The sequence below is a fragment of the Eucyclogobius newberryi genome, unplaced genomic scaffold, assembly GCF_026437365.1.
Source record: "Eucyclogobius newberryi isolate DKJ021-1_F unplaced genomic scaffold, fEucNew1.0.hap1 SCAF_12, whole genome shotgun sequence".
Taxonomy (NCBI): Eukaryota; Metazoa; Chordata; class Actinopteri; order Gobiiformes; family Gobiidae; genus Eucyclogobius; species Eucyclogobius newberryi.
In genome coordinates, this window is record NW_027315746.1 from 12,581,819 (window position 1) to 12,607,779 (window position 25,961).

At 42.6% G+C, this 25,961-nt stretch overlaps 2 protein-coding genes across 2 annotated transcripts in view; both read left to right on the top strand.

Moving 5' to 3' along the window:
• The first annotated feature begins 5,123 nt into the window (after positions 1 to 5,123).
• LOC140356112 (vimentin-like) lies at positions 5,124 to 16,886 on the top strand. Its single transcript, XM_072440861.1, has 9 exons — positions 5,124 to 5,689; positions 5,869 to 5,929; positions 9,476 to 9,571; positions 10,487 to 10,654; positions 14,198 to 14,323; positions 15,202 to 15,422; positions 16,221 to 16,264; positions 16,335 to 16,420; positions 16,500 to 16,886. The coding sequence occupies exons 1-9, from the start codon at positions 5,145 to 5,147 to the stop codon at positions 16,539 to 16,541; spliced, it is 1,389 nt and encodes a 462-aa protein (XP_072296962.1). The 5' UTR covers positions 5,124 to 5,144; the 3' UTR covers positions 16,542 to 16,886.
• A 1,361-nt stretch (positions 16,887 to 18,247) lies between these two features.
• The window catches only part of pde1cb (phosphodiesterase 1C, calmodulin-dependent b), a 273,057-nt gene continuing 265,343 nt past the window's right edge, over positions 18,248 to 25,961 (top strand). The window contains exon 1 of the mRNA XM_072440854.1: positions 18,248 to 18,496. Within this exon, the coding sequence (XP_072296955.1) occupies positions 18,250 to 18,496 (247 nt within the window). The 5' untranslated portion in view covers positions 18,248 to 18,249. The remainder of the gene's footprint in view (positions 18,497 to 25,961) is intronic.

Genomic DNA, 25,961 nt, shown 5'->3' on the forward strand with positions numbered 1-25,961 from the left:
TGTGATATTATTAAAGGTATAAGTTGCAAAAAAATGTTTGTATTTCAGCCATGGACTAATTGTATTCTTTTTAAGGTACATTTATTACATTTGTCCTCTGCATTTAAGCCATTATATTATCTCCAATTGTATGTATATATACAACCTGTAAATTGATTTTTTTCACAAATATATTTGTATGCAATTTTTCTTCTTTATCTTGTGACAGTAAAAATATTGTTGTGTGTAATTTCAATAATGCAGGTTTTATTAATTTCCTAGAGTTACACTGACGGATTTACCACAAGCTTAAATTAATCCAGCAAAAAGCCATAAATCCTTATTTCATACTCATTTGTAAATCACATGAACTAACATAAGAGCAAAGTATTCTGAAATATAATCAAACCATTTATGATTACTGCCTGGAAGCAAATGTTCACTGTGGAGACGCTTGACTTTTTCAAGGTTATTTGTGACGCATTTTAACCAGCCTTGGGCCCGATTCCTTAGTCTGTAGATGTATTCTTGGTTAGAAAAACAGCAATTTTGTACAATGTTTTTCGACTAAATCATGTTTTTGTCTCCTCCTGGTTTGGCAGGTGAGAGTGAAGACAAGTGTCATCTGCCACTGTCATTTGAGCCCCACTGTGCGTCTGATACAAGGCGACATATGCAAGTGACAGATGATTTAACAAACACTGACGGACAGAGTTCAAATGCATTCATAACCAGCGGACAATATCCTTGAAATAAGCCCAACCACGAACCTTATCAAAACTTTATTTAAGCTTTGGCAGTCCACAAATTAGGTTTAGGGCAAAAACACAGGCCGCTGCAGTGTTTTTCCTCTGGGGGAGAGTTGTGGCTGGTGTAAGGGGTCTCTCCCCTGTCCCTGACCCTCCACTGAACAAAACAAAGAATTAGAAAGACAAAAAGAGAATGGCCAAAGTTTTTTGGGAGTCTGGATACTTTCCAGGGGGTTGTCAGTCGTCATGGTGATCTGGAGAAGAAAAAAAAAAGGCAGAGATTAATTCCTCTGTTGGTTCAAAGGTACTCGGGGCAAGTTTCACTCTCCAAATCCAGAAAACATTCTTCTCTGGCAAATCTTTAAAAAGTTTTAAAGATGCAGTAGTTAAAACGTTCTAACTAGTGACATTCTTTTTTGGACAAAGTGCAATGTTTATTTGCATTATAGTGAAATCAATATATTATTTAATACATGTAAAAGCAACATTGGTTAATAGCAGAATGCCATATGAAAACACAAAGAGAAGCATTTAATGTCGCAAGAAATGCTTTCTTATTGCCTCGTTGTAAATCCTTACACACCAAACGTAAACCGAACCCCCATAGGTCTGTGGCATTGATTCACTTTTCCCCCTGTCGTCCTTTAGATTTACTTTTGTCTGTTCTCTATGTGCTCACCGGGGCAGAAAAACTCAATGTAGTTCAGCAACACCCTGCTTTAAATCTGTTTTCATCCTCAAGGCAAACCAGGTTTTATTTTAGATTGTCAACATACAATATTAAGTAGATTTTGTTTTCTTTTTCTTCTGAAGTTCACTGGGCAACAGGGGTCAATCATGCTGCTCTTTATGCATTGTGCAAACATTTCACAATCATTTTAAACTTAAGGCTTTTTTGCTCGTCTGTAAATAGTAGCCCATTAAAATTCATCTACTTTCTCTGTTTTTTGTTGGGAGACATTGCCATGGCTACGAGCACAGTTTGGTGATTCACCATCATGGGAGACAAAAACAAAGCTTTGATTTTGCTCTGAAGTGCCGGCAGGTTTAAAACAGCGACACAAAGTAAAACAATGAGTTTATATTTTGCCCCATCTCATATCAGCCGGCCTGACTGTGACTAATGGCACTTTGATAGTTCTGCTTGGGTCTAGTCTTGTAATGAGGTCCCCTGTAGTGCTGTGGCTTTGGCAAAAGTCAAGCCACCAATGCATATTCAGATGGGTACATTTGAGTTTGCCATTTCTATAACCTTTTTATAAGCCATAAAAATAATTAGTGTTAGTTGCATAATGATTTGACATAGTTTTGATGTAATCCCTTGTCATTTGCTTTTGATGCCTTTCCAAGTAACTTCTTTTTCCCTTGTTTTCATTGTCTGATTTTACCGCGTAACCCCTAGTTCACTATGAGAGTACATTTTGTTTACAACTGTGAATCTGCAATAATTCTAGTTCAATTCTGGTGTTTTTCAAATAGATCAATGCGCCTTCAACGTCAAAGAGCACTCTCAAAATAAACTCACAGTTCCATCCTTTGAACATCACAGAAAGTGTCCACTTCTGTTCCCCAGCATCACCAGGGGAATGGAAACTATTTGGCCCAAAAGACAAACACGGGACCCCCAACAATAATTATGGCCTACTGTCTGCATTCTGTTGCCTCAGTTAGTTTGACGGATCAGCAATATACAATCCCCGCACTGTGTTGGACAATCCTGTTTTGGCCCCGTCCCTGTCTGTGGTGAACACTGCCCGAGCTGGCCTCATAATGGGCCCGGGAGCAGGAATTTCAGTTGCCCCTCCTTTGCCTCCAAGAGTGAATGGTGATCATGTGAATGGCGGCTTTTGGCAATGGGGTTTCGCTCTTACCCACGCACTGGCCTCTGCTTGTGCGGGCCGCTGCGTGCACAATGCTGCCACGACCTTACTTTGGCTTCTGTTTTAGTCCGATATTTCCCAAGAAATATATTGGTTATCTTAAAGTAATTAAACTTCCAGTAACCTTCTCTAAATCTCTGGTTATGTAATTGAGCAGGACAAAGGAGCGCAGTGGCCTTTGCAAAATTACATAGCCAATTCAATTCTTCTTTTATTGCTTTGTGGGTCATTGGGAATTGGAGACTATCCTAGAGGGAGTGAAGGACGGAGTAAGTCCATTATAAACCAGGGTAATTGTCCAGTCATTTTCATTCTTTTAATATTTGCTCACAATTGGCAAAACCCACAATACAGATCATGCACGTGTGTCATTATAATATTAATAAATAAAAAGGAAAACACTTTTTGATTCCCTTTATTTTCTCTTTTTTGTCATAATGTCCAGCCGTAACTCCCATTAATTAAGTTTTTATGTGAAAATGGGTTAAAAGTGTGTTTTTGAGTCAAATAATGACAATTGCATAACTCATTTCAGTGGTGTGAATGTTTATTATTTTGTCCTTATTTTCAAAATGTTAACCTCTTAACCATGTTCATTTGAAATAAATCAAAAATCTTCAATTGAACAAGATTGTAATGATGAATAGCTTAAATATTTTGGAGAATCCTGATAACAGTATTCAGACAATAATATGTAATAATATGTCAATGCGACAATATGTCTTTTAAATGTTGAGATTATAATACCTGACAAACGTGAAAGGACTGTAAAATGAACATCAAAAGTGCAGAAATATTGTGTTTTTTCAGATTTTTCATCAACATTATTTAAATTGTGCATTGTAATTGAGGATATACTCAAAACTGAATTGTGCATAACTTCAAATGAACATTAATCTATATCAAAATAACTATATTATAGATATTTTGATAATCTGCCCTCCTCTAATTGTAACACAGGGAAAGACGATTGCTTACATTAAAACATATTTGACCTTTCGGCTTAGACAGAAATGAAACACTGGTTGTCAACAACTATTCAAGATGACAAATGATGTATAAATAAATACATAAATAGTGAGCATATTATATAAAACAAATATGAATCTCTGACACAACATGCTCCATGCCCCTGTGTTTGTTTTGCACTGGAGTAAAATGTCAGTGGCTCAGCTAGAGTCACCCAATGTCATCCAGTCAGCATTACTGCTGCGCCCCGGCCGCTCGGCATGCAGAGGTTTGACTAAGCACACAGGACAGGGATTTTACACATATAAAAATGGTTTGTGCATGTGTGAAAAATGTGTTATAACCGCAATGGAGCCAGTCAACTCCACTAAAACGTAATAACATTGATTTATATAGTGCATAGTGCTGGAGTATTGATTGACTTTGATGTGTTCCCTGATTCCACCCCCATGCTGTCCCAGTGTATCCATGTCCAACCCTCAAGATATATATGCGCTCATATTATTTAGTTTTGCTTTCCCATATCAAATCACACTATTTTCATCTTTACACATCACAAAAACCGTTTTATTCAATCATGTGACGAAGAGCTTTAGAATTAGGAATGTCTTCATGCTGCAATAAAGCGATCACAATACATTATATGAAAACAAACAGCTATCGAAAACGTGTGCCAAATCCGGACATAATGGATAATGATATGACACGGACACAGTTAGGCCTGTTCGCATTGAGGTCAGCACACTAAGAGGGCATTTTTACACCAACATGAATCCTTAAATAGCTTCACTTAAGTGCTCCCCTGACATTCACGTGCTACGCTTTTACAAACCCAACGCAATTACCCTAATGTGATTTTAACTGTGCACAAATTGAGCTCAAATGTACACATGGGTCAAATGTGTGAATTCAAATTACCCAATTATCAGTGTGTGTCACAAATACACTAACAGGCCCCAGAAGCCATGTCAGCCTCAATATGAGTGAGGATGAGTAGTTAATGTCGGATCCATATTAAAATTGCTGCATATATTGAGACAGAAAATTTGACTTTGAAGTAAAAACATGTAAAACATTTAATTCACCACACATCCAAGTATTTTCTTAATTTCCTTCCGAGGAACTGAGAAAGCAACTTGGATGAGCGGTCCACTTTTGTCCAGTTGACAGAATGTAATTTGTATTTGCTGTATGGAATTATGGAAGTATTACACACACAGTATGAGCTACTGTGCTATTACTAATCATTTATACTTTATACAGTTATAGTTTACCAAACTCCCTGCACTCCAAAAGCTCATAGGCTACATATCTAACTTTTATTTCAATTGTGTGCATTTATTCTCCCCCTTGCAAAGACATCCACTGCTTTCCCACCGACCCAACACCCCGCGTGTTATTGGACTCCCGAGGTGCCACTCACGTCCCTCCGGCTCTGTTCGCATGAGGGGCCACAGTATAAAGGCGTAAGGCGCGAGGAAACGCCCTTCCAGGCGCACTCTGCGGACGCTGTTGGGACAAGGACGCATAGCTCCACAGTGACGCATAGAGAAACAACCCTCCAAACATGTCCTACAGATCCACCACAGGCGCTCCGCGTTCTTCCTACAGAAAAATGTTCGGCGGGGACAGAACCACGGCCCGGACGACCTACACCAGCCGCCAGTACTCCAGTCCCGTCCGCTCCTCGCGCGTCTCCTTCGGTCTCTCCTCCGCTCCGGCCGCGTACGCATCCAAGACGCAGCGGCTCCGGAGCAGCGGCGGCAGCGCGCACACGGCGCGGCTCGGCTCCGACCACCTGGACTTCTCCCTGTCCGACGCCATCAACTCCGAGTTCATGACGACGCGCACGAACGAGAAGGCGCAGATGCAGTCCCTGAACGACCGCTTCGCCAACTACATCGACAAAGTGCGCTTCTTGGAGCAGCAGAACAAGATCCTGCTGGCGGAGCTGGAGCAGCTGCGGGGCAAGGGCACGTCCCGGGTCGGGGATCTGTACGAGGAGGAGATGAGGGAGCTGCGGCGTCAGGTGGACCAGCTGACGAACGAGAAGGCCCGCGTGGAGGTGCACCGGGACAACCTGGCGGACGACACCGACCGGCTGGGAGAGAAGTAGGGGGGGCGTGGCACTTTTCTCTTATTATGTTAATTGTGTGGCGTAATTGCGTAATAAGACGAGAGGTGTTGTTGTAAGAAGATTAATACGTATAAGTACCGTGTGCACGTGGATGTGGTTGATCAGGGTTTGGATCAGGCTTTGACATCAGCTCATCGTTTTGCTGTGGTTGCAGGTTGCAGGATGAAATTGCGCAGCGTGAGGAGGCTGAAGCCAACATGCACAGCTTCAGACAGGTATAATGCACCAACATGCACAGCTTCAGACAGGTATAATGCACCAACATGCACAGCTTCAGACAGGTATAATGCACCAACATGCACAGCTTCAGACAGGTATAATGCACCAACATGCACAGCTTCAGACAGGTATAATGCACCAACATGCACAGCTTCAGACAGGTATAATGCACCAACATGCACAGCTTCAGACAGGTATAATGCACCAACATGCACAGCTTCAGACAGGTATAATGCACCAACATGCACAGCTTCAGACAGGTATAATGCACCAACATGCACAGCTTCAGACAGGTATAATGCACCAACATGCACAGCTTCAGACAGGTATAATGCACCAACATGCACAGCTTCAGACAGGTATAATGCACCAACATGCACAGCTTCAGACAGGTATAATGCACCAACATGCACAGCTTCAGACAGGTATAATGCACCAACATGCACAGCTTCAGACAGGTATAATGCACCAACATGCACAGCTTCAGACAGGTATAATGCACCAACATGCACAGCTTCAGACAGGTATAATGCACCAACATGCACAGCTTCAGACAGGTATAATGCACCAACATGCACAGCTTCAGACAGGTATAATGCACCAACATGCACAGCTTCAGACAGGTATAATGCACCAACATGCACAGCTTCAGACAGGTATAATGCACCAACATGCACAGCTTCAGACAGGTATAATGCACCAACATGCACAGCTTCAGACAGGTATAATGCACCAACATGCACAGCTTCAGACAGGTATAATGCACCAACATGCACAGCTTCAGACAGGTATAATGCACCAACATGCACAGCTTCAGACAGGTATAATGCACCAACATGCACAGCTTCAGACAGGTATAATGCACCAACATGCACAGCTTCAGACAGGTATAATGCACCAACATGCACAGCTTCAGACAGGTATAATGCACCAACATGCACAGCTTCAGACAGGTATAATGCACCAACATGCACAGCTTCAGACAGGTATAATGCACCAACACACCACAACCTCCCGATTTCACAAAAACAGCCATATCACTGACGATAAGACATGACTGAATTTTGATCGCGATTAAAATTAAATTAATTGCCCAGCCCTTTCTTTCTTTCTTTCTTTCTTTCTTTTTGTCATTTGTTGCCAATTGTTGTTTATCTATTATTATTTTTTCATTGACCTTTATTTAACCCACTGAGATCTGGAAACTCTTTTTCAGCAGAGTACATGCTGCAGAAGGAGGCCTGTTATATACATATTTTAGATGTAGGGAAAACCTCAAACAGAAAGGCCTCATGTAACCAGAAGTCAAACCCAGGACCTTCTTACTGTGAGGCGTTTAAGGTTGATACAATATATAGAATGTGTCACAAATACAAAAGGAAAACTGGTAAATAACACAAAAAACAACACATTTATTACTTCAAGATGAGGCTTGTGATGCCTGAGATATGCAAAGTGCTCGGACTGACTTCAATTTGTATTTTTTTTATTTTGGGAAGAGTGCTTTGTAAAGATGAGTTAATGTGGGGTTGTATCTGTCTGTTAACTTGAACTCATCCCACGCTGTGCCTCAAAGGGAGTTAATCTAATTGCAGTTCATGAGCTGTAGAGACAGGAATGCACTTTTTGATGACACAACCAGAACAGAACTTTGCACGGCCCAAAACCGCGTTGGAGCAGAACTGAGCTGCCCTGGCTTCGGCACAAAAGGCCAAGTTTGAGGTTCATGAGTTAAATCAGGCTTGCACTGAGACCAGATCTGTTCAAGTCTGACCGGTCACACAGAATGAGCTGGGTCCTGGTGTAACACTGTGGACCAAATATGGTTATCGGAGCGGGAACACACGCCACCATGTGATCCACTGTCTGCGCCTCTAGAAGGGACATTGGCAGGGAAACGTCTTCTGTGGCGGTGCTGTCAGAGAGGGTCTATCACCACACTTTATGGACAAGTAGATTATGAGTCATGCCTGAAGCTTCAATGGGTCCTGACATGAGAGACAGTCATTGTTTTCTGCCACATTATTCTTTTGAGCGGGGTCGTCTCACCACAGATCTGACCTGGAACTCAACCTTTAGACATTTGGCACCTGCTTGGAGATCATATTAATTCCATACTGTGGAATTCCAGCAATATCATCTCTTTGGAGACCAGCCAGTGGCAGAACCTTCCCCAGAAAACTTACATAGTGCACCTGTACCTTTAATTTCAAACTTTGGAGGACACAAGGGTGTGAGGGCTGCCGCCTCACAGTAAGAAGGTCCTTGGTTTGACTCCTGGGTGCATGAGGCCTTTCTGTTTCCCCTACATCTAAAATATGCACAACAAGCCTCCTGCAGCATGTACTCTGCTGAAAAAGAGTTTCCAAATCTCAATGGGTTAAATAAAGGTCAATTAAAAAAATAAAAATTAGATAAACAACAATTGGCAACAAATGACAGAAAGAAAGAAAGAGAAAACAGCTTTTGAGGTGTAAATGTACAACCAAAACGTGTGTTGAATATTCTCAGTCTCCAAAATCCAAGGCACTCTGGAGTCTAGAGAACAATTTTAAAAGCCTTTGTGACGCATGACTTAAGAACAAGTTGGCCATGTTAGTACCAGTAATACTTTTGACAATAGTATTACAAACATAGACATAGACCTAGTTTTTCCAAACCCGATAAGGACGTTCTCTCCATCTGTTTCAGTGTGAATGGCAGGAAGGAAGCCCCTGCTGCCCACCCAGTGGCAGAGCACAACAATACAGGGCCTGCCGTCTGTATCCAGTCATTTAGACCGACAGCTCTAGGCTTTGGGAAACCCTGCTCAATGGCTCACTTTGTCTGTGGCATTAGGGTCCAGTAAAGCGTTTTCATTCACTGCTTTGTGCACAAGCTGCCAACAATACAGTCACAAGGGCAGAACACATTTTCAAATATTAATAAAACAGGGTTTGATATTAGTCACATGCCATAAACCATAACATTATATTTTAATCAAAGGTGCACTGTGTAGTTTTCTGTTAGAGGGTCTGAAACCTTCTTTTCTCCATGGAGATGCCCGGAATGTCCCACAAACGGACTTACATTTTCCATAGATATTCAAGCAGGTCACTCCAACAAACCAAGACTTTTTTGCAATAAAACACAGTAATGAAATAAATAAAGGATAATTAAATGTATACCAACCATACTCTGGAACCTTCAGTATATTTATGTTTGACCCATCTTTAAAAATAATCATTCAAACAATAAACTTATTCAATGGCACAATATTTTAGATGTATTTTCTTGCTAAAACAAAACCTTAAAGGGTAGAATTAGTCGATATCTAAACAAACGCATTCTGCCATCAAGTCTATTTAAAAATAATAATAATAATAATAATTAAAAATAATGAGTGTAGTTCTAGAGCCAAAAGATTCTAACCTATGAATGAACATAAGCTTTCGTTATTTACTTGGTACATGTGACTTTTTATTACCTGTACAGCATGTAAACAGTAATAAGCAGGCATAATCAATAATAGCTTTGTGTTCCCTTTATTAAACTGTGTTCAGGATGTGGACAACGCGGCTCTGGCCCGACTGGACCTGGAGCGGAAAGTGGAGTCGCTTCAAGATGAAATCAACTTCCTCAAAAAGCTGCACGACGAGGTGAGCTTCCTGTGGCCAACACGAGCTATTGTGAAAACACGGCTCCAGACTAATCCTGTGTGAGACCAGGCTATGAATCACTGCCAAACCATCAAGGTCTCTTTTTATTAATGCCTTTGACTTTCATACTGCCAGGATACTTCCACTACTACTACTACTACTACTACTACTACTACTACTACTACTACTACTACTACTACTACTACTACTACTACTACTACTACTACTACTACTACTACTACACCTACTGTACAAATATTTATTCTACTACTTGTAATACCACTACAATTTTTTCTATTACTACCATAAACAAAGCCTATGTGTTTTTTCAATTTAGCCTCACTTTATAATGACAATAAGGGTTTACACCGACTTATTTAACCCTGGATAAATTCATCAATCCATTAAGCCCTTTACAAAACTCAAGGTGAACAAAGGTTTTTCAACTACAAATTAAGGCAACATAAAGTATACTGTAAATTCATTATACAATACAATTAACGGTGCAAACAATGAAGCAAACTCTAAGTGTCACTAAAACCTCTTGATCTTTAAAACCAGATGATCCAGATGACTACCCTTTTTTTTTTTTTTTTTAGCTTAGATTTACACCTGGAGAGACTCGAATGAAGAAGATATGTGTTGGAATGAGATATGACTTAGAATGATGATGTATTTTTATAAATGTATTAGGTTCGGTGCTTAGACCCTGGCAGGGAACGACGGGCGATGCAGGACACAGACGGTGGTGGAAATAAAAACCAGAGTGAAAATTAGAATGTAAATATGGTGCTGGGGTGGAGGTGGATATGCATCATGAAATTAGAGAAATGAAAGACTTTAAAATCACATAAGTTCACTGTTTAATTTCCGCCCATGTTTTGATTGGGGTGTGTTTTCGGTTACGGTTTACAGGAAATGCTGGAGTTCCAGAGTCAGATCCAGCAGCAGCAGCAGCACGTGCAGGTGGACATGGAGATGGCCAAGCCGGACCTGACGGCGGCGCTGAGGGACGTGCGGCTGCAGTACGAGACTCTGGCCTCCAAAAACCTCCACGAGTCCGAGGAGTGGTACAAATCCAAGGTGATGCATTTGCTATGATAGGTTCAGTTTCGATCTCGGCAATATTTTGGCCTCAAGTGCGTAAAAAACGATCACACAAATTATAACTCACTTTGTTAGCGCATTCCTAGCAATCTAACTATTCACCGTAATGAGTTTATGCGTGTGTTTTACAACTGTTAAAGGCTAGAGTATTGCTATCACGTCACTGCTAACAACAACTTGCATGCTAACTATTTGCTAAGTAGACGCAGACAGCACACAGTGGTCTTAGTTTCAACCGGAATCTGTATTGGGCCGAAACAAATTTTGCTTTCTGAGGGAGAGATCAAGGATGTGGGAGAGATCAAGGATGCGAGAGTCCGTAGAGATGACTCGGTGCTGGTTGTGTGCAAAGACGCGGCTCAGCGAAGGAAAGCAATTGTGATTGAAAAGTCTGGGTGGAAAGAACATTCTCGTTTCAGACGCTGAAAGAAACACGGTCAGAGGAGTTATCACAGGCGTCCCTACGATGGTGACTGTGGATGAGGTGAAGGAGAATTTAACTGGAGCGAAGGTAGTGGACGCTAGGCGAGTGAAGAGTGAAGGTTCCAAGAGTGAAGGTTCCAAGTGTGAAGGTTCCAAGAGTGAAGGTTCCAAGAGTGAAGGTTCCAAGAGTGAAGGCTCCAAGTGTGAAGGTTCCAAGAGTGAAGGTTCCAAGAGTGAAGGTTCCCAGAGTGAAGGCTCCAAGTGTGAAGGTTCCAAGAGTGAAGGTTCCAAGAGTGAAGGTTCCAAGTGTGAAGGTTCCAAGTGTGAAGGCTCCAAGTGTGAAGGTTCCAAGTGTGAAGGTTCCAAGTGTGAAGGTTCTAGGAGTGAAGGTTCCAAGTGTGAAGGTTCCAGGAGTGAAGGTTCCAAGTGTGAAGGTTCCAGGAGTGAAGGTTCCAAGTGTGAAGGTTCCAGGAGTGAAGGTTCCAAGTGTGAAGGTTCCAGGTGTGAAGGCTCCAAGTGTGAAGGTTCCAAGTGTGAAGGTTCCAAGTGTGAAGGCTCCAAGTGTGAAGGTTCCAAGTGTGAAGGTTCCAAGTGTGAAGGTTCCAAGTGTGAAGGTTCCAAGTGTGAAGGTTCCAGGAGTGAAGGTTCCAAGTGTGAAGGTTCCAAGTGTGAAGGTTCCAAGAGTGAAGGTTCCAAGAGTGAAGGTTCCAAGAGTGAAGGTTCCAAGAGTGAAGGCTCCAAGTGTGAAGGTTCCAAGAGTGAAGGTTCCAAGAGTGAAGGTTCCAAGAGTGAAGGCTCCAAGTGTGAAGATTCCAAGAGTGAAGGTTCCAAGAGTGAAGGTTCCAAGTGTGAAGGTTCCAAGTGTGAAGGCTCCAAGTGTGAAGGTTCCAGGAGTGAAGGTTCCAAGTGTGAAGGTTCCAGGAGTGAAGGTTCCAAGTGTGAAGGTTCCAGGAGTGAAGGTTCCAAGTGTGAAGGTTCCAGGTGTGAAGGCTCCAAGTGTGAAGGTTCCAAGTGTGAAGGTTCCAAGTGTGAAGGCTCCAAGTGTGAAGGTTCCAAGTGTGAAGGTTCCAAGTGTGAAGGTTCCAAGTGAGAAGGTTCCAGGAGTGAAGGTTCCAAGTGTGAAGGTTCCAAGTGTGAAGGTTCCAGGAGTGAAGGTTCCAAGTGTGAAGGTTCCAGGAGTGAAGGTTCCAAGAGTGAAGGTTCCAAGAGTGAAGGTTCCAAGAGTGAAGGTTCCAAGAGTGAAGGCTCCAAGTGTGAAGGTTCCAAGAGTGAAGGTTCCAAGAGTGAAGGTTCCAAGTGTGAAGGTTCCAAGTGTGAAGGTTCCAAGTGTGAAGGTTCCAAGTGTGAAGGTTCCAAGTGTGAAGGTTCCAGGAGTGAAGGTTCCAAGTGTGAAGGTTCCAGGAGTGAAGGTTCCAAGTGTGAAGGTTCCAGGAGTGAAGGTTCCAAGTGTGAAGGTTCGAGGTGTGAAGGCTCCAAGTGTGAAGGTTCCAAGTGTGAAGGTTCCAAGTGTGAAGGCTCCAAGTGTGAAGGTTCCAAGTGTGAAGGTTCCAAGTGTGAAGGTTCCAAGTGTGAAGGTTCCAGGAGTGAAGGTTCCAAGTGTGAAGGTTCCAAGTGTGAAGGTTCCAAGAGTGAAGGTTCCAAGAGTGAAGGTTCCAAGAGTGAAGGTTCCAAGAGTGAAGGCTCCAAGTGTGAAGGTTCCAAGAGTGAAGGTTCCAAGAGTGAAGGTTCCAAGAGTGAAGGCTCCAAGTGTGAAGGTTCCAAGAGTGAAGGTTCCAAGAGTGAAGGTTCCAAGTGTGAAGGTTCCAAGTGTGAAGGCTCCAAGTGTGAAGGTTCCAGGAGTGAAGGTTCCAAGTGTGAAGGTTCCAGGAGTGAAGGTTCCAAGTGTGAAGGTTCCAGGAGTGAAGGTTCCAAGTGTGAAGGTTCCAGGTGTGAAGGCTCCAAGTGTGAAGGTTCCAAGTGTGAAGGTTCCAAGTGTGAAGGCTCCAAGTGTGAAGGTTCCAAGTATGAAGGTTCCAAGTGTGAAGGTTCCAAGTGTGAAGGTTCCAGGAGTGAAGGTTCCAAGTGTGAAGGTTCCAAGTGTGAAGGTTCCAGGAGTGAAGGTTCCAAGTGTGAAGGTTCTAGGAGTGAAGGTTCCAAGTGTGAAGGTTCCAGGAGTGAAGGTTCCAAGTGCGAAGGTTCCAGGAGTGAAGGTTCCAAGTGTGAAGGTTCCAGGAGTGAAGGTTCCAAGTGTGAAGGTTCCAGGAGTACTGAGGACACCTTGGTTGTGGATAGGAAGAGTCTTTATGGTGGATTTGATCAACTGCTGCTCAAACTCTAAAGAACTGAAAGGATCAGGATCATTGCTAAAGCTGCAGGAAGATTCTTTGGAACTGATTGGGCAGAAATAGAAAACATGCTAAACGCTCTGGATGGAGTCAGAGTAAAGGAAGTCTACTTTTGGAGAATCAGAGTAATCAGAGTAAAGGAATGGAGGTAGAGGCGTCGCTGATCTCCTGTTCAAGGAAGAAGAAGAAGAAGAAGAAGAAGAAGAAGAAGAAGAAGAAGAAGAAGAAGAAGAAGAAGAAGAAGAAGAAGAAGAAGAAGAAGAAGAAGAAGAAGAAGAAGAAGAAGAAGAAGAAGAAGAAGAAGAAGAAGAAGAAGAAGAAGAAGAAGAAGAAGAAGAAGAAGAAGAAGAAGAAGAAGAAGAAGAAGAAGAAGAAGAAGAAGAAGAAGAAGAAGAAGAAGAAGAAGAAGAAGAAGAAGAAGAAGAAGAAGGGTGACAGGAAGTGGAGAAGACAAAATACCAAAGAAGAAGAAGATGGGGAGGAGGATCTCATGCTCTTTGAACTCGTGGGCTTTGAACTGAAGAATGAAGTCTAAATGCAACGCTTGGATGCCAACCGCCATAAAACAACAACAACAACAACAACAACAACAACAACAACCATAGAAGAAAAAGCAGAAATTGGTACTGCTTTTTAATGGCCAAAAAAGAAAAAAATATAGATGAATGATAATGTTTTTTAAGGAGTGTAAAATTGCATTTAGGGTTAATATTAGCTTTCGTTATTCTCTGAACAGACCTTATAAAATGTTTACTTTTTGTTGTTGCTGAAGTTTGCTGACCTGACTGAGGCCGCCGCCCGAAATAACGAGGCCCTCAGAGTGGTCAAACAGGAGGCCAACGATTACAGACGTCAGGTGCAAGTCCTCACCTGCGAAGTGGACGCACTCAAAGGGACTGTGAGTATTCAAATGTATTACAACAGCTTGTTATAGTGTATGATGGGTCGTATTTCACTGTCCAAGCCTTAACAACACAAACAAACAAACAAACAAAAATAATGGCTTTATTGCAATGAAAATGGATACAAAGAAATGTTAAGCGTAAAATCTACTGATGCGACCAAAATATATGTACATGTGTCAAACTAACCACATAATATACTTTTCTATCTTTAATAATAAACCAATATATTCATCATTTCACATGCATCATTATATGGACCACACACACTGTAAAACACGTCCCAACACACCTTTTTATAACAAAAACAGTGGCACTAGTAAATAAAATGGTCATAAAAAGAATAAACCATGAGTCATTTATCAATAATACTCATTATTCGTAAATATTTTCTGTTTACAAATGTTTGAATATTAGTAATTACTGACCAGTCTAATGAAGTAATTGTCAGTTGCAGCTCGACTTGGAGGCAGATGAAGTGGGAGTGGTTACACAAGCTTTTTATAATATTTAGTGAACCAAAAATACAGGAGAAATTTTGTTTGTCCTTTACGTTCCATGATACATTCAATACCACAGTTAGAGTAATACATTTAAAATTTTAACTTTTACTCTAATTTTTGACATAAAATACAAGTTCTTTCCATAATATTTTCAGGGGAACTAGTTGTGATATAGATCAAGGCCTGTATAAAATATTCAGGACATTTAAGGTCCAAATCTGTGCTAATTATGTCATTAAAGTCGTTTTTTTTAGTGAACCCTTGGGATGTTTTAGTAAATGTCATCATATGTCATAAGCTCCAGGAGGGATTATGACAGGTGCTGTTTGGATATGAGTCACTGTTTCTGTCCCTTTGCTCTGTAACACCAGAATGAGTCCTTGGAGCGTCAGATGCGAGAGATGGAGGAGACGTTCTCCATAGAGAGCAGCGGTTACCAGGACGCCGTGGCGCGCCTGGAAGAGGACATCCACAACATGAAGGACGAGATGGCACGTCACCTCCGCGAATACCAGGACCTGCTCAACGTCAAGATGGCCCTGGACATCGAGATCGCCACCTACAGGAAGCTGCTGGAGGGCGAGGAGAGCAGGTGAGAAGGGTTCAATGATAAAAAAAAATGAAATGAAATGAAATGAAATAAAATAAAATGGAATAAAATAAAATATAATATAATATAATATAATATAATACAAAATAAAAATACAATATGATAAAAATAATATCAATAATTAAAAAATAATAATAATAATAATAATAATAATAATAATAATAAAATGTAATAAAATAATAATAAATGAAAAAGTAATAAATACAAATAATAATATTAATAATAATAATAATAAAATAATATTAATAATAATATTTTATTTGTTTCTCACTTTACATCTCACAAGACAACAATAAAAGTTAAAAGTCGGCCTGTCACAATAATTACTATACTGACTTTTGTTCAATAAATGCTAGAGGAACATTCATTTTTGGGGGTCAATATTTAAAGTGGGAACCTTTTCTTTGCACTAATAAGGGACCTTTTGTTATAATTCTGTAATACAATAAGGTTTAAGCTGTACACAGTTGAATAAATCAGAATTGAATGTCAATACAAACATAAGGTGACGTAAGTGTTTCATGCTGCTTTTTTATTATTTATTGTGTTGTTTTTTTATTACAATATTGTACATTTAGTTTATAGTCTTTTTTTGGATAAACCTTTAATTTACGATGCAGATTACTGGATGAAACATGTTATATTATTCTGCAAAAGCACAAACATGCACAAGTATGAATGTTTTGCTTTACAAAAGTTGCTGCTATTTATTTCTGTTTAATTCCTTTTATTTTTAATACTTGAATTATTGTAACTTTTAACATTTATTTCCTCCTGCAGAATTTCTACTCCTCTGCCAAACTTTTCAGCCCTAAATTTGAGGGGTAAGACGATCATACTTTTGTAACATGTTTTCCAAAATTACATGATTATTATTATTATTTATAACTCCAGAAGCTATGACTGAATCCATGCCTCATGTTGAAAGCACCACCACCAAGAAGGTTCTTATCAAGACTATTGAGACCAGGAATGGACAGGTACAAGTTTATTTCTACATTTCATTCACAGATTTTGGACTTTCTTTAACACATTTTCACACTTTTCTGTGTTTTTCAGGTGATCAATGAATCCACTCAGAACCACGACGACTTTGAGTGATTTTCCTTTTTTTTGTCTTCTCAAACAACCACAAGGCAATAAGAAAAAGCTATTTCACAAGCCAGCAAATGCTACAGCAGCTTCTCAAAGTGCCTTTTCTTCGTAACGATCCACTGAACCCGTTAGATTACCGTTCCTCTCCGCTAAAAGTATTGAAAAGTGTCATGTTTTTAGACATACTGGCGACAGAACAGCCTGCAATAGAAAGTGTCTGCAAAAAAAAAATCTTTCTTTGTCATATATTTTGAGTTGGTTTTTGAACAGCATGGACACATAGAACTTGTGAATGCAGAATGACGTCAGATTGCACGGTTGCAGAAATAAAATTATGAATGTAACTTTAAACTGTGGCCACTGTTTGGTGATTTTGATTTGTTTTCCTTTTATTGAGTTAACTTTTCAAGAAAAACCTACTCAAATGTACTATTGATTACTAATAGCATGCTAACAGTCTCCATCCAATCTGCTATTATGAGTTCAAACACATAAGATTTTGTTCATTCAACTTTTTAGAACTAAAGAATAGAGTTTTAGATCAGATAATGGTTGTTCGGAGAAAAAGAAAAAGGAATTGTAAATCAAAGTTGTTGTTTTTTTCCCTTTTCAGTGCAGCACATACACAATTAGTGATTTTTAAATTGCATTTGTTTATTTTCTTATACAGTTAGAAACAAATCATACAAAAATAATGAAAAAATAATGAAAAAAGTGCAAGCTTATGTCACCTGCCCATTTTCACAGTCATTATTTTTACACTAACCCCTCACATTTTCACATTTTAGTGCAAAATGGTTGGATGGAGAGAATGTCACGATCCTGACACTGATTACAGTAAACAACATCACAGATTGCGCTGCATGTGAAGCCAGAGATGGGCTTTGGTTTCCCATTGAAAGTCTACAAGTGACAAAAACATTTGTTTCCATGCGGCCCTCCTCCTGATATGATCTCATTGTTCTCATTTTCGTTTTCTTTCCTTTGATCATTCCAGATTTTGTGCATTATTGTCTTATGTTTTTTCTACCAATCATATTAACCTCAAATGTTATGTCCAGACAGTTACTTTTACCTGTACTTTCACCAAATACTTTTTTACTCTTACTTGACTAGCCTCATTTAGACCACTAGTACAGCTTTGTGAATGAGTATGTGTGACTGCCCTCTAACGGTGATTGATCAGCATTGATTGATAGCCTGACGACGACAAGCTTTTTTTCATTTTTTTTCCATTTGATTTTCCATTTGCGCTTCAAAGATAATTTAGTTATTTATCATTAGTAACAATCTAATCTGCAGAATATTTCACCGACTTAATTTCAAGATTTTTGTGCATTTTTCCTTTACCATATGATGTCATGTAGACTAATTTACATAAAGGGATAATTAAAGTGGTTTGTTTTGAGCCTCTGCCCCCGGGGGGGACGGTGCCTGAGCAACTTTCTCCATCTGACGTTTGGGCACCAGGAAACGGCGAGGGACATGGAAATAATACCGCTCCAAATAATAATTATAGGCTGTCATTCTTTTTATTGCTCGCGTAAAGGTTGCGTCGGTGAAATTAAGTTGCAGCCCGCGACTTTCCCCGCTGTTTCGTTTCTTTTCACGTCGTTTTTCCCACTAAAATCGCGCAGAATATGGCCGCAACTTCTCTGTTTGGCGCAACAATGGCACGTTTAGTTGTTGTTTGAGTTCTTTCTCGTTCCGGGCGATGGGCTCGGTGACGTCTGCGTTCGCGAGGACGAGGAACGCGCTGGTGAAAGTGGGAACGCAGCCGGAGGACCACGACCCGGAGAGGAGCCGGTCCGCGCCCGAGTCCGACCGAGCCAAGAAGCGGGGCGCGCGGTTCCACGTCTCCGTCCAGGGCGGGCGTCAGAGCTCGCGCACGTCGCTGTCCGAGGTGCTGAGCAGGCAGGACTCCGGGGCCAAGAAGAGGACTTCCGATGGACAACACAAAGGTACAATGAAGCAACGGTGAACAGTAGAAAGCGCGTCAAAGTTTTGAGAACAAGCATCGAGTGGACTTTTAGCAGCTTCCACGCGTTGTGTTGTTGCTGACTTTGCACCATGAGGTTGGATGGTTAAGCTGCTGCAATAAGCTGTTGCAAAAGTGTAGGTTTTATTCGTTTTTTTTTTACATATTGAAAGAAATAAGAAAGAACATACAGTGTAGACAAGACAAGAACAAACGTGTGTCTTTACAACACATTTATGGTTTGATCCTTCAATGGCCCCTAATTGCTGACCACTCATAATTTTGAGCATTCATAATTTGCATAGGCAAGAGTTTTCATCATGATCTATGAGGCTTGCTATTCATTCCTGCTCAAGATTCATGCATATGCGAATGAGTATATAGTACTGCTTTTACTTGAGTAAGACTGAAAACTGCACATAATGTTGTAGAACTCTAAAGTAAGGATTTAACTCTTGTTTTGTCAATTGTCAGTGATTGTGATTTTTTTAAATTGTGATGTTTTGTCTTACAATAATTGCAATACTAAAATGTGATATTCTGACGTTCCTTATAAATGTGACATTAAATGTGTATTGAATAACGCAATGTTACAGTTAACTGGGATGTTATTCCTACAGGAGTGGTCAATGGTAAAAACACTTTCTGAGGTATTCATCCATGTTCATTGGCAGTGGAAACGTTTCGATTTTGAAAACATTGTCCTCATGACTACTGTCGAAACTTTTTCCACAACTGGACAAATGAGAGATTACACCGACTCGGTACTTGAACTATAGCATGACATTGCGTTGTTTGATAAATATATGTCACATTTATACCTACAGATGTCACAATATTACATTTTAATGTAACGATTATTGTCAACAGAAACATCACACATTTTCAATTACTCCGTGATCAAACAACATAAGCACTTTAAATTACTTTTTTTGCTTCAGAAATGCTCACAATTATACTTGTTTTTTTAGTCCTTACACTTACCGGTATTTTATAGATTGACCTTTTGATTGTAATGACAAACCAAACTTCCTGAATGATAAAGTAAAGCCAATGTGACATAGAGAGTATTTACATGACACATTTTTGCTTTTGAAATCATCACAATCATTATGTTTTAGTTCTTACAATGTATTGTGACTTGAATAATCACAGTTATTGATTTACCAAAAACTAGACTTTTAATCATAATATTTTTAGCAGTAACTGAACCTCAATGCTGTCTCTCCTATTTTACCCTTTTCTGTTTAGGTAACTTTCGAATACTCACTACACTCACTCAGTAGTAGAAATTGTGCACCCATGCAGACAAATAAAACCATGATTTACTGAGCAGCGCCAATGCCACATAAAACAGGCTAAAAGAGGCTGATGGACGCTAATAGCTCCGTGTTCTGGCCCACTGCACATTCATTTCATGTTGCAGAGATGAGAGCGACTGGTCACTTCAGAGGAACCCTGTGAATACGGTATTCACCAAATGAGCCCTGAGCTGTTTGAAGAGCAAGAGCAGGCGCTGTGCAAAATATCTGTACTACCAAAGCATCTTTTTGATCTCTTATGTGTCCTCAAAATACATCATAATCATAATAACAGCACTACTCCGAATACAATGGAGCTGTGTGCCTGTGTCTCTATAAACATTGGACAGGATTCACAGTGTATACATTTAATATTTCCAGGAATTGTATTTTTTTTCCTCATCTTGCAATTTTGCCTTGAAGATCGGGTCCTGTGTGTCATTTATTTATTATAAATTAGAAAATACAAACCAAGAAAACGTGACACATCAATAAGACAGAAGTGAAGCAAAATCATCCAATCAGGAGCTGGCAAGTCTGGCCACCCACACCAATGAGTATGTAACATGTTTTAATTCATTGCATTTGTTATTTGGGCCCAGTCCTTGACATTTGTTTCATTCTATGACATATATTTCCTCCTGATTGATTTTCTTTCCTGCTACTGTTTCCATTGCAGGAGTTTTATGTCCCAATAACCTTAAAGTCATGTAACTTTGTCTCCATTTGTTTCCACAGTATGGCATTAAATGTATCTATTGCTCAAAAAAACAATACCTTTAAAAACCTGCATTCTTAGTCTGAGTGAGCTCGCCTCTCCACAGATCCGTCTTGTTCTCCTTGATCGATCTGATGGGCCTGTGATTATGTGTTTGTTTGGGCCTCTACGCTCTCTGCTGCCACCTCTGTCCCTGTAGAGAAATGCTCCATCTCTGGAGGTTCTCGAAATACCCAGTATGCGGTGGCGTTTCCATGACCCTGGCACTCCTGGAGTCTCCTCTCTGTCTCTGAGCGCTCCGTGTGCTCGTTTGTTCCCTCAGAGAAACAGGCCAGCCTCTTTTGGTGTCAGACAATCCCAGGAGTGCCAACTATAGATGTGACATCATCGTAAAGTGAGGAAATACTGTGCCTCTGTCACTGGGAGGGATGTAACGATATCCACATCAATATACAGTACAATACAATATTCATTTGCATTTTCCTGGCATAATATTTATTGTGATATGTGGAATAGGTTAACATGAATGTAAATATGCTGTCTTTTCCTTTTAAAAGCCTTGACAAGACTTTGGTACAAATAGTTACTGCCATATTCCAAAGAAAAGTGCTACAAAACAGTTAAATGCACAGAAATGGAACAAGGATCATAGTCTGTGTTGTTTCCTCTGTTCTTTTTTGTTGCTGTTGCTGCAACAAAACCATGCATTGCATTGAAAAACATAGAATAAATTAATCCAAGTTTTAAAGCTTGCTGGGGGCTAATCAGCTCCTTTTTTAGGCAAGACAAGTTTATTTGTAGAGCATGATTTGTACACAAGGCAATTCAAGGCAAGTGCTTCACACAACAGGAAACATGCACTAAAATCACAAAACAGATAAAGACGTAAAAGAGCAAATAAAATCAGTCATATGCACAGCTAAACAAAACAGTTTAGTGTAGATTTGAACATTGTCAGAGTAGAACCTGTCTCACATCTTCAGGAAGGTTTTAGCAACATAAAACTGATGCCCCATGTTTAGTCCTGACTCTGGCACCAGCAGGAGGCCGGTCCATGTTTAGTCCTGACTCTGGCACCAGCAGGAGGTCGGTCCATGTTTAGTCCTGACTCTGGCACCAGCAGGAGGCCGGTCCATGTTTAGTCCTGACTCTGGCACCAGCAGGAGGTCGGTCCATGTTTAGTCCTGACTCTGGCACCAGCAGGAGGCCGGCCCATGTTTATTCCTGACTCTGGCACCAGCAGGAGGCCGGTACATGTTTAGTCCTGACTCTGGCACCAGCAGGAGGCCGGCCCATGTTTAGTCCTGACTCTGGCACCAGCAGGAGGCCGGTCTATGTTTAGTCCTGACTCTGGCACCAGCAGGAGGCCGGTCCATGTTTAGTTCTGACTCTGGCACCAGCAGGAGTCCGGTCTATGTTTAGTCCTGACTCTAGCACCAGCAGGAGGCCGGTCCATGTTTGGTCCTGACTCTGGGCACCAGCAGGAGGCCGGTCCATGTTTAGTCCTGACTCTGGCACCAGCAGGAGGCCGGTCCATGTTTAGTCCTGACTCTGGCACCAGCAGGAGGCTGGTCCATGTTTAGTCCTGACTCTGGGCACCAGCAGGAGGCCGGTCCATGTTTAGTCCTGACTCTGGCACCAGCAGGAGGCCGGTCCTTGTTTAGTCCTGACTCTGGCACCAGCAGGAGGCCCGTCCATGTTTAGTCCTGACTCTGGGCACCAGCAGGAGGCCGGTCCATGTTTAGTCCTGACTCTGGCACCAGCAGGAGGCCGGCCCATATTTAGTCCTGACTCTGGCACCAGCAGGAGGCCGGTCCATGTTTAGTCCTGACTCTGGCACCAGCAGGAGGCCGGTCCATGTTTAGTACTGACTCTGGCACCAGCAGGAGGCTGGTCCATGTTTAGTCCTGACTCTGGGCACCAGCAGGAGGCCGGTCCATGTTTAGTCCTGACTCTGGCACCAGCAGGAGGCCGGCCCATGTTTAGTCCTGACTCTGGCACCAGCAGGAGGCCGTCCCATGTTTTGTCCTGACTGGCACCAGCAGGAGGCCGGTCCATGTTTAGTCCTGACTCTGGCACCAGCAGGAGGCCGGCCCATTTTTAGTCCTGACTCTGGCACCAGCAGGAGGCCGGTACATGTTTAGTCCTGACTCTGGCACTAGCAGGAGGCCGGTCCATGTTTAGTCCTGACTCTGGGCACCAGCAGAAGGCCGGTCCATGTTTAGTCCTGACTCTGGCACCAGCAGGAGGCCGGTCCATGTTTAGTCCTGACTCTGGCACCAGCAGGAGGCTGGTCCATGTTTAGTCCTGACTCTGGGCACCAGCAGGAGGCCGGTCCATGTTTAGTCCTGACTCTGGCACCAGCAGGAGGCCGGTACTTGTTTAGTCCTGACTCTGGGCACCAGCAGGAGGCCGGTCCATGTTTAGTCCTGACTCTGGCACCAGCAGGAGGCCGGCCCATATTTAGTCCTGACTCTGGCACCAGCAGGAGGCCGGTCCATGTTTAGTCCTGACTCTGGCACCAGCAGGAGGCCGGTCCATGTTTAGTCCTGACTCTGGCACCAGCAGGAGGCTGGTCCATGTTTAGTCCTGACTCTGGGCACCAGCAGGAGGCCGGTCCATGTTTAGTCCTGACTCTGGCACCAGCAGGAGGCCGGCCCATGTTTAGTCCTGACTCTGGCACCAGCAGGAGGCCGTCCCATGTTTAGTCCTGACTCTGGCACCAGCAGGAGGCCGGTCCATGTTTAGTCCTGACTCTGGCACCAGCAGGAGGCCGGCCCATTTTTAGTCCTGACTCTGGCACCAGCAGGAGGCCGGTCCATGTTTAGTCCTGACTCTGGCACCAGCAGCAGGCCGGTACATGTTTAGTCCTGACTCTGGCACCAGCAGGAGGCCGGCCCATGTTTAGTCCTGACTCTGGCACCAGCAGGAGGCCGGTCCATGTTTAGTCCTGACTCTGGCACCTGCAGAAGGCCGGTCCATGTTTAGTCCTGACTCTGGCACCAGCAGGAGGCCGGTCCATGTTTAGTCCTGACTCTGGGCACCAGCAGGAGGCCGGTCCATGTTTATTCCTGACTCTGGCACCAGCAGGAGGCCGGTCCATGTTTAGTCTTGACTCTGGGCACCAGCAGGAGGCCGGTCCATGTTTAGTCCTGAATCTGGCACCAGCAGGAGGCCGGTCCATGTATAGTCCTGACTCTGGCACCAGCAGTAGGCCGGTCCATGTTTAGTCCTGACTCTGGCACCAGCACGAGGCTGGTCCATGTTTAGTCCTGACTCTGGCACCAGCAGGAGGCCGTTCCATGTTTAGTCCTGACTCTGGCACCAGCAGGAGGCCGGCCAATTTTTAGTCCTGACTCTGGCACCAGCAGGAGGCCGGTCCATGTTTAGTCCTGACTCTGGCACCAGCAGGAGGCCGGTACATGTTTAGTCCTGACTATGGCACCAGCAGGAGGCCGGCCCATGTTTAGTCCTGACTCTGGCACCAGCAGGAGGCCGCTCCATGTTTAGTCCTGACTCTGGCACCAGCAGGAGGCCGGTCCATGTTTAGTCCTGACTCTGGCACCAGCAGGAGGCCGGTCCATGTTTAGTCCTGACTCTGGGCACCAGCAGGAGGCCGGTCCATGTTTAGTCCTGACTCTGGCACCAGCAGGAGGCCGGTCCATGTTTAGTCCTGACTCTGGGCACCAGCAGGAGGCCGGTCCATGTTTAGTCCTGACTCTGGCACCAGCAGGAGGCCGGTCCATGTTTAGTCCTGACTCTGGCACCAGCAGGAGGCCGGCCCATGTTTAGTCCTGACTCTGGGCACCAGCACGAGGCCGGTCCATGTTTAGTCCTGACTCTGGCACCAGCAGGAGGCCGGTCCATGTTTAGTCCTGACTCTGGGCACCAGTAGGAGGCCGGTCCATGTTTAGTCCTGACTCTGGCACCAGTAGGAGGCTGGTCCCTGAGGTCCTCAGAGTCCGAGATGGTTCATATGGCACTAACATGTTTGAGATGTACTTTGGTGCTAGGCCATGGAGAGACTTGTACACAAGCAGAGCTGCTTTAAAGTCTATTCTCTGAGTCAATGTGAAAACTCATCAGAAGTTCGCTGGCTTTGCCTGTTGAACTCCATTGATGTGATTTTAGTCCAAATCGATTGCAATTTTTGGGCCCAAAGTCTTTATTTAACACGACCATATGTGGTGTAAAGTGAGAGTTAATGTTAAGGTGGAGTAAGGGATCATCTCAAAATGGGTTGAAGCTGAAAAGACTTAATATTTTTTGTCTGGGGGGGGGGGGGGGGGGGGGGGGGGGGGGGGGGTTGAACCTACATTTCGTCTTTTTGTTGCTTTGAAGCTTCAATACATCGTTGTGGCAATAATTGTTTTGAAATGCTAAAAAACTCTCTCAGTCAGCAACGAGCATTAGGTCAACATTAGGCGGCGAGTGCGTGCGCGGAGCACTGCGGGTGCGTACGGGGGAGCACGGCGCGCCGTGGCTCGCGCAAGGGGCGGGGCGTCGCCGTTGCCAAAGCAGGTGGTGCAGAAAAGTTGGAAAAGCTTTTTTGCGAAAAGACGCGGCGCAGCAAATGATAAAGAGATTTGGCTCTAGTAACGTGCTACGCACTGCCCGGAAGAAGGAAACAAAACAACCCGCATGAGGTTTCGGCCAATCACAGAAGACGTGAGATTCTCACTGAGACAAAAGGGCGTGTCCTGCTTCTGTCACTCTGACAGCTCGTCTAAGGTCTAAACACAGGCAACTGACAATTACAGGTTTTGACAAGAAACATTAGTTTCTCACTCTCTCATCCTCTTGAGACTATCTCAATGTGGTCATCTCACAGTTTGGGTTGAATGTGATGGTCGTAGGGCCCCTAGGGCCCGTGACCATGTGGATTGAGTAAACAAACATGAGTGACAGGTGAGATTATTTGGAGAGTTCATAACTTCTACATATAAACTTACCAAAGGATGTTCAGAGATGTTCACTAGAGGTGAGCAGGGTCTATCAAGCTACTATCGTTTTATCAACGCGTAAAATTTTATGTGAAGCCAGACAAAGTCTTTTGAAGGGGGAGGGGGTCCAGAGAGAGACGAAAAAAATTAAGTCTTTTCAGCTTCAACCCATTTTGAGATGATCCCTAAGTAAGTAAATGGCCTCATCCACAAATGTATCTCACATTTGTTTAGAAATGACCAATAAATTGAACCTTTATCTGTTGAATAGTATTTTGAATAGACTGGATGATATAAAACGTTTTGTACAAGACAAGCAAGAGACAAATATTAAGCATTACTTTTGGAAATGTTGATACTAAAAGTTGCAAAGATAGAACACAGTATATGGTTCGTTGATGGGATCAGTATATTCATTCAATGACCTCCGACCTGCTTTTACCTGCTACATACTCTACAAAGTCAAATGCACTTTATAAGAGAACT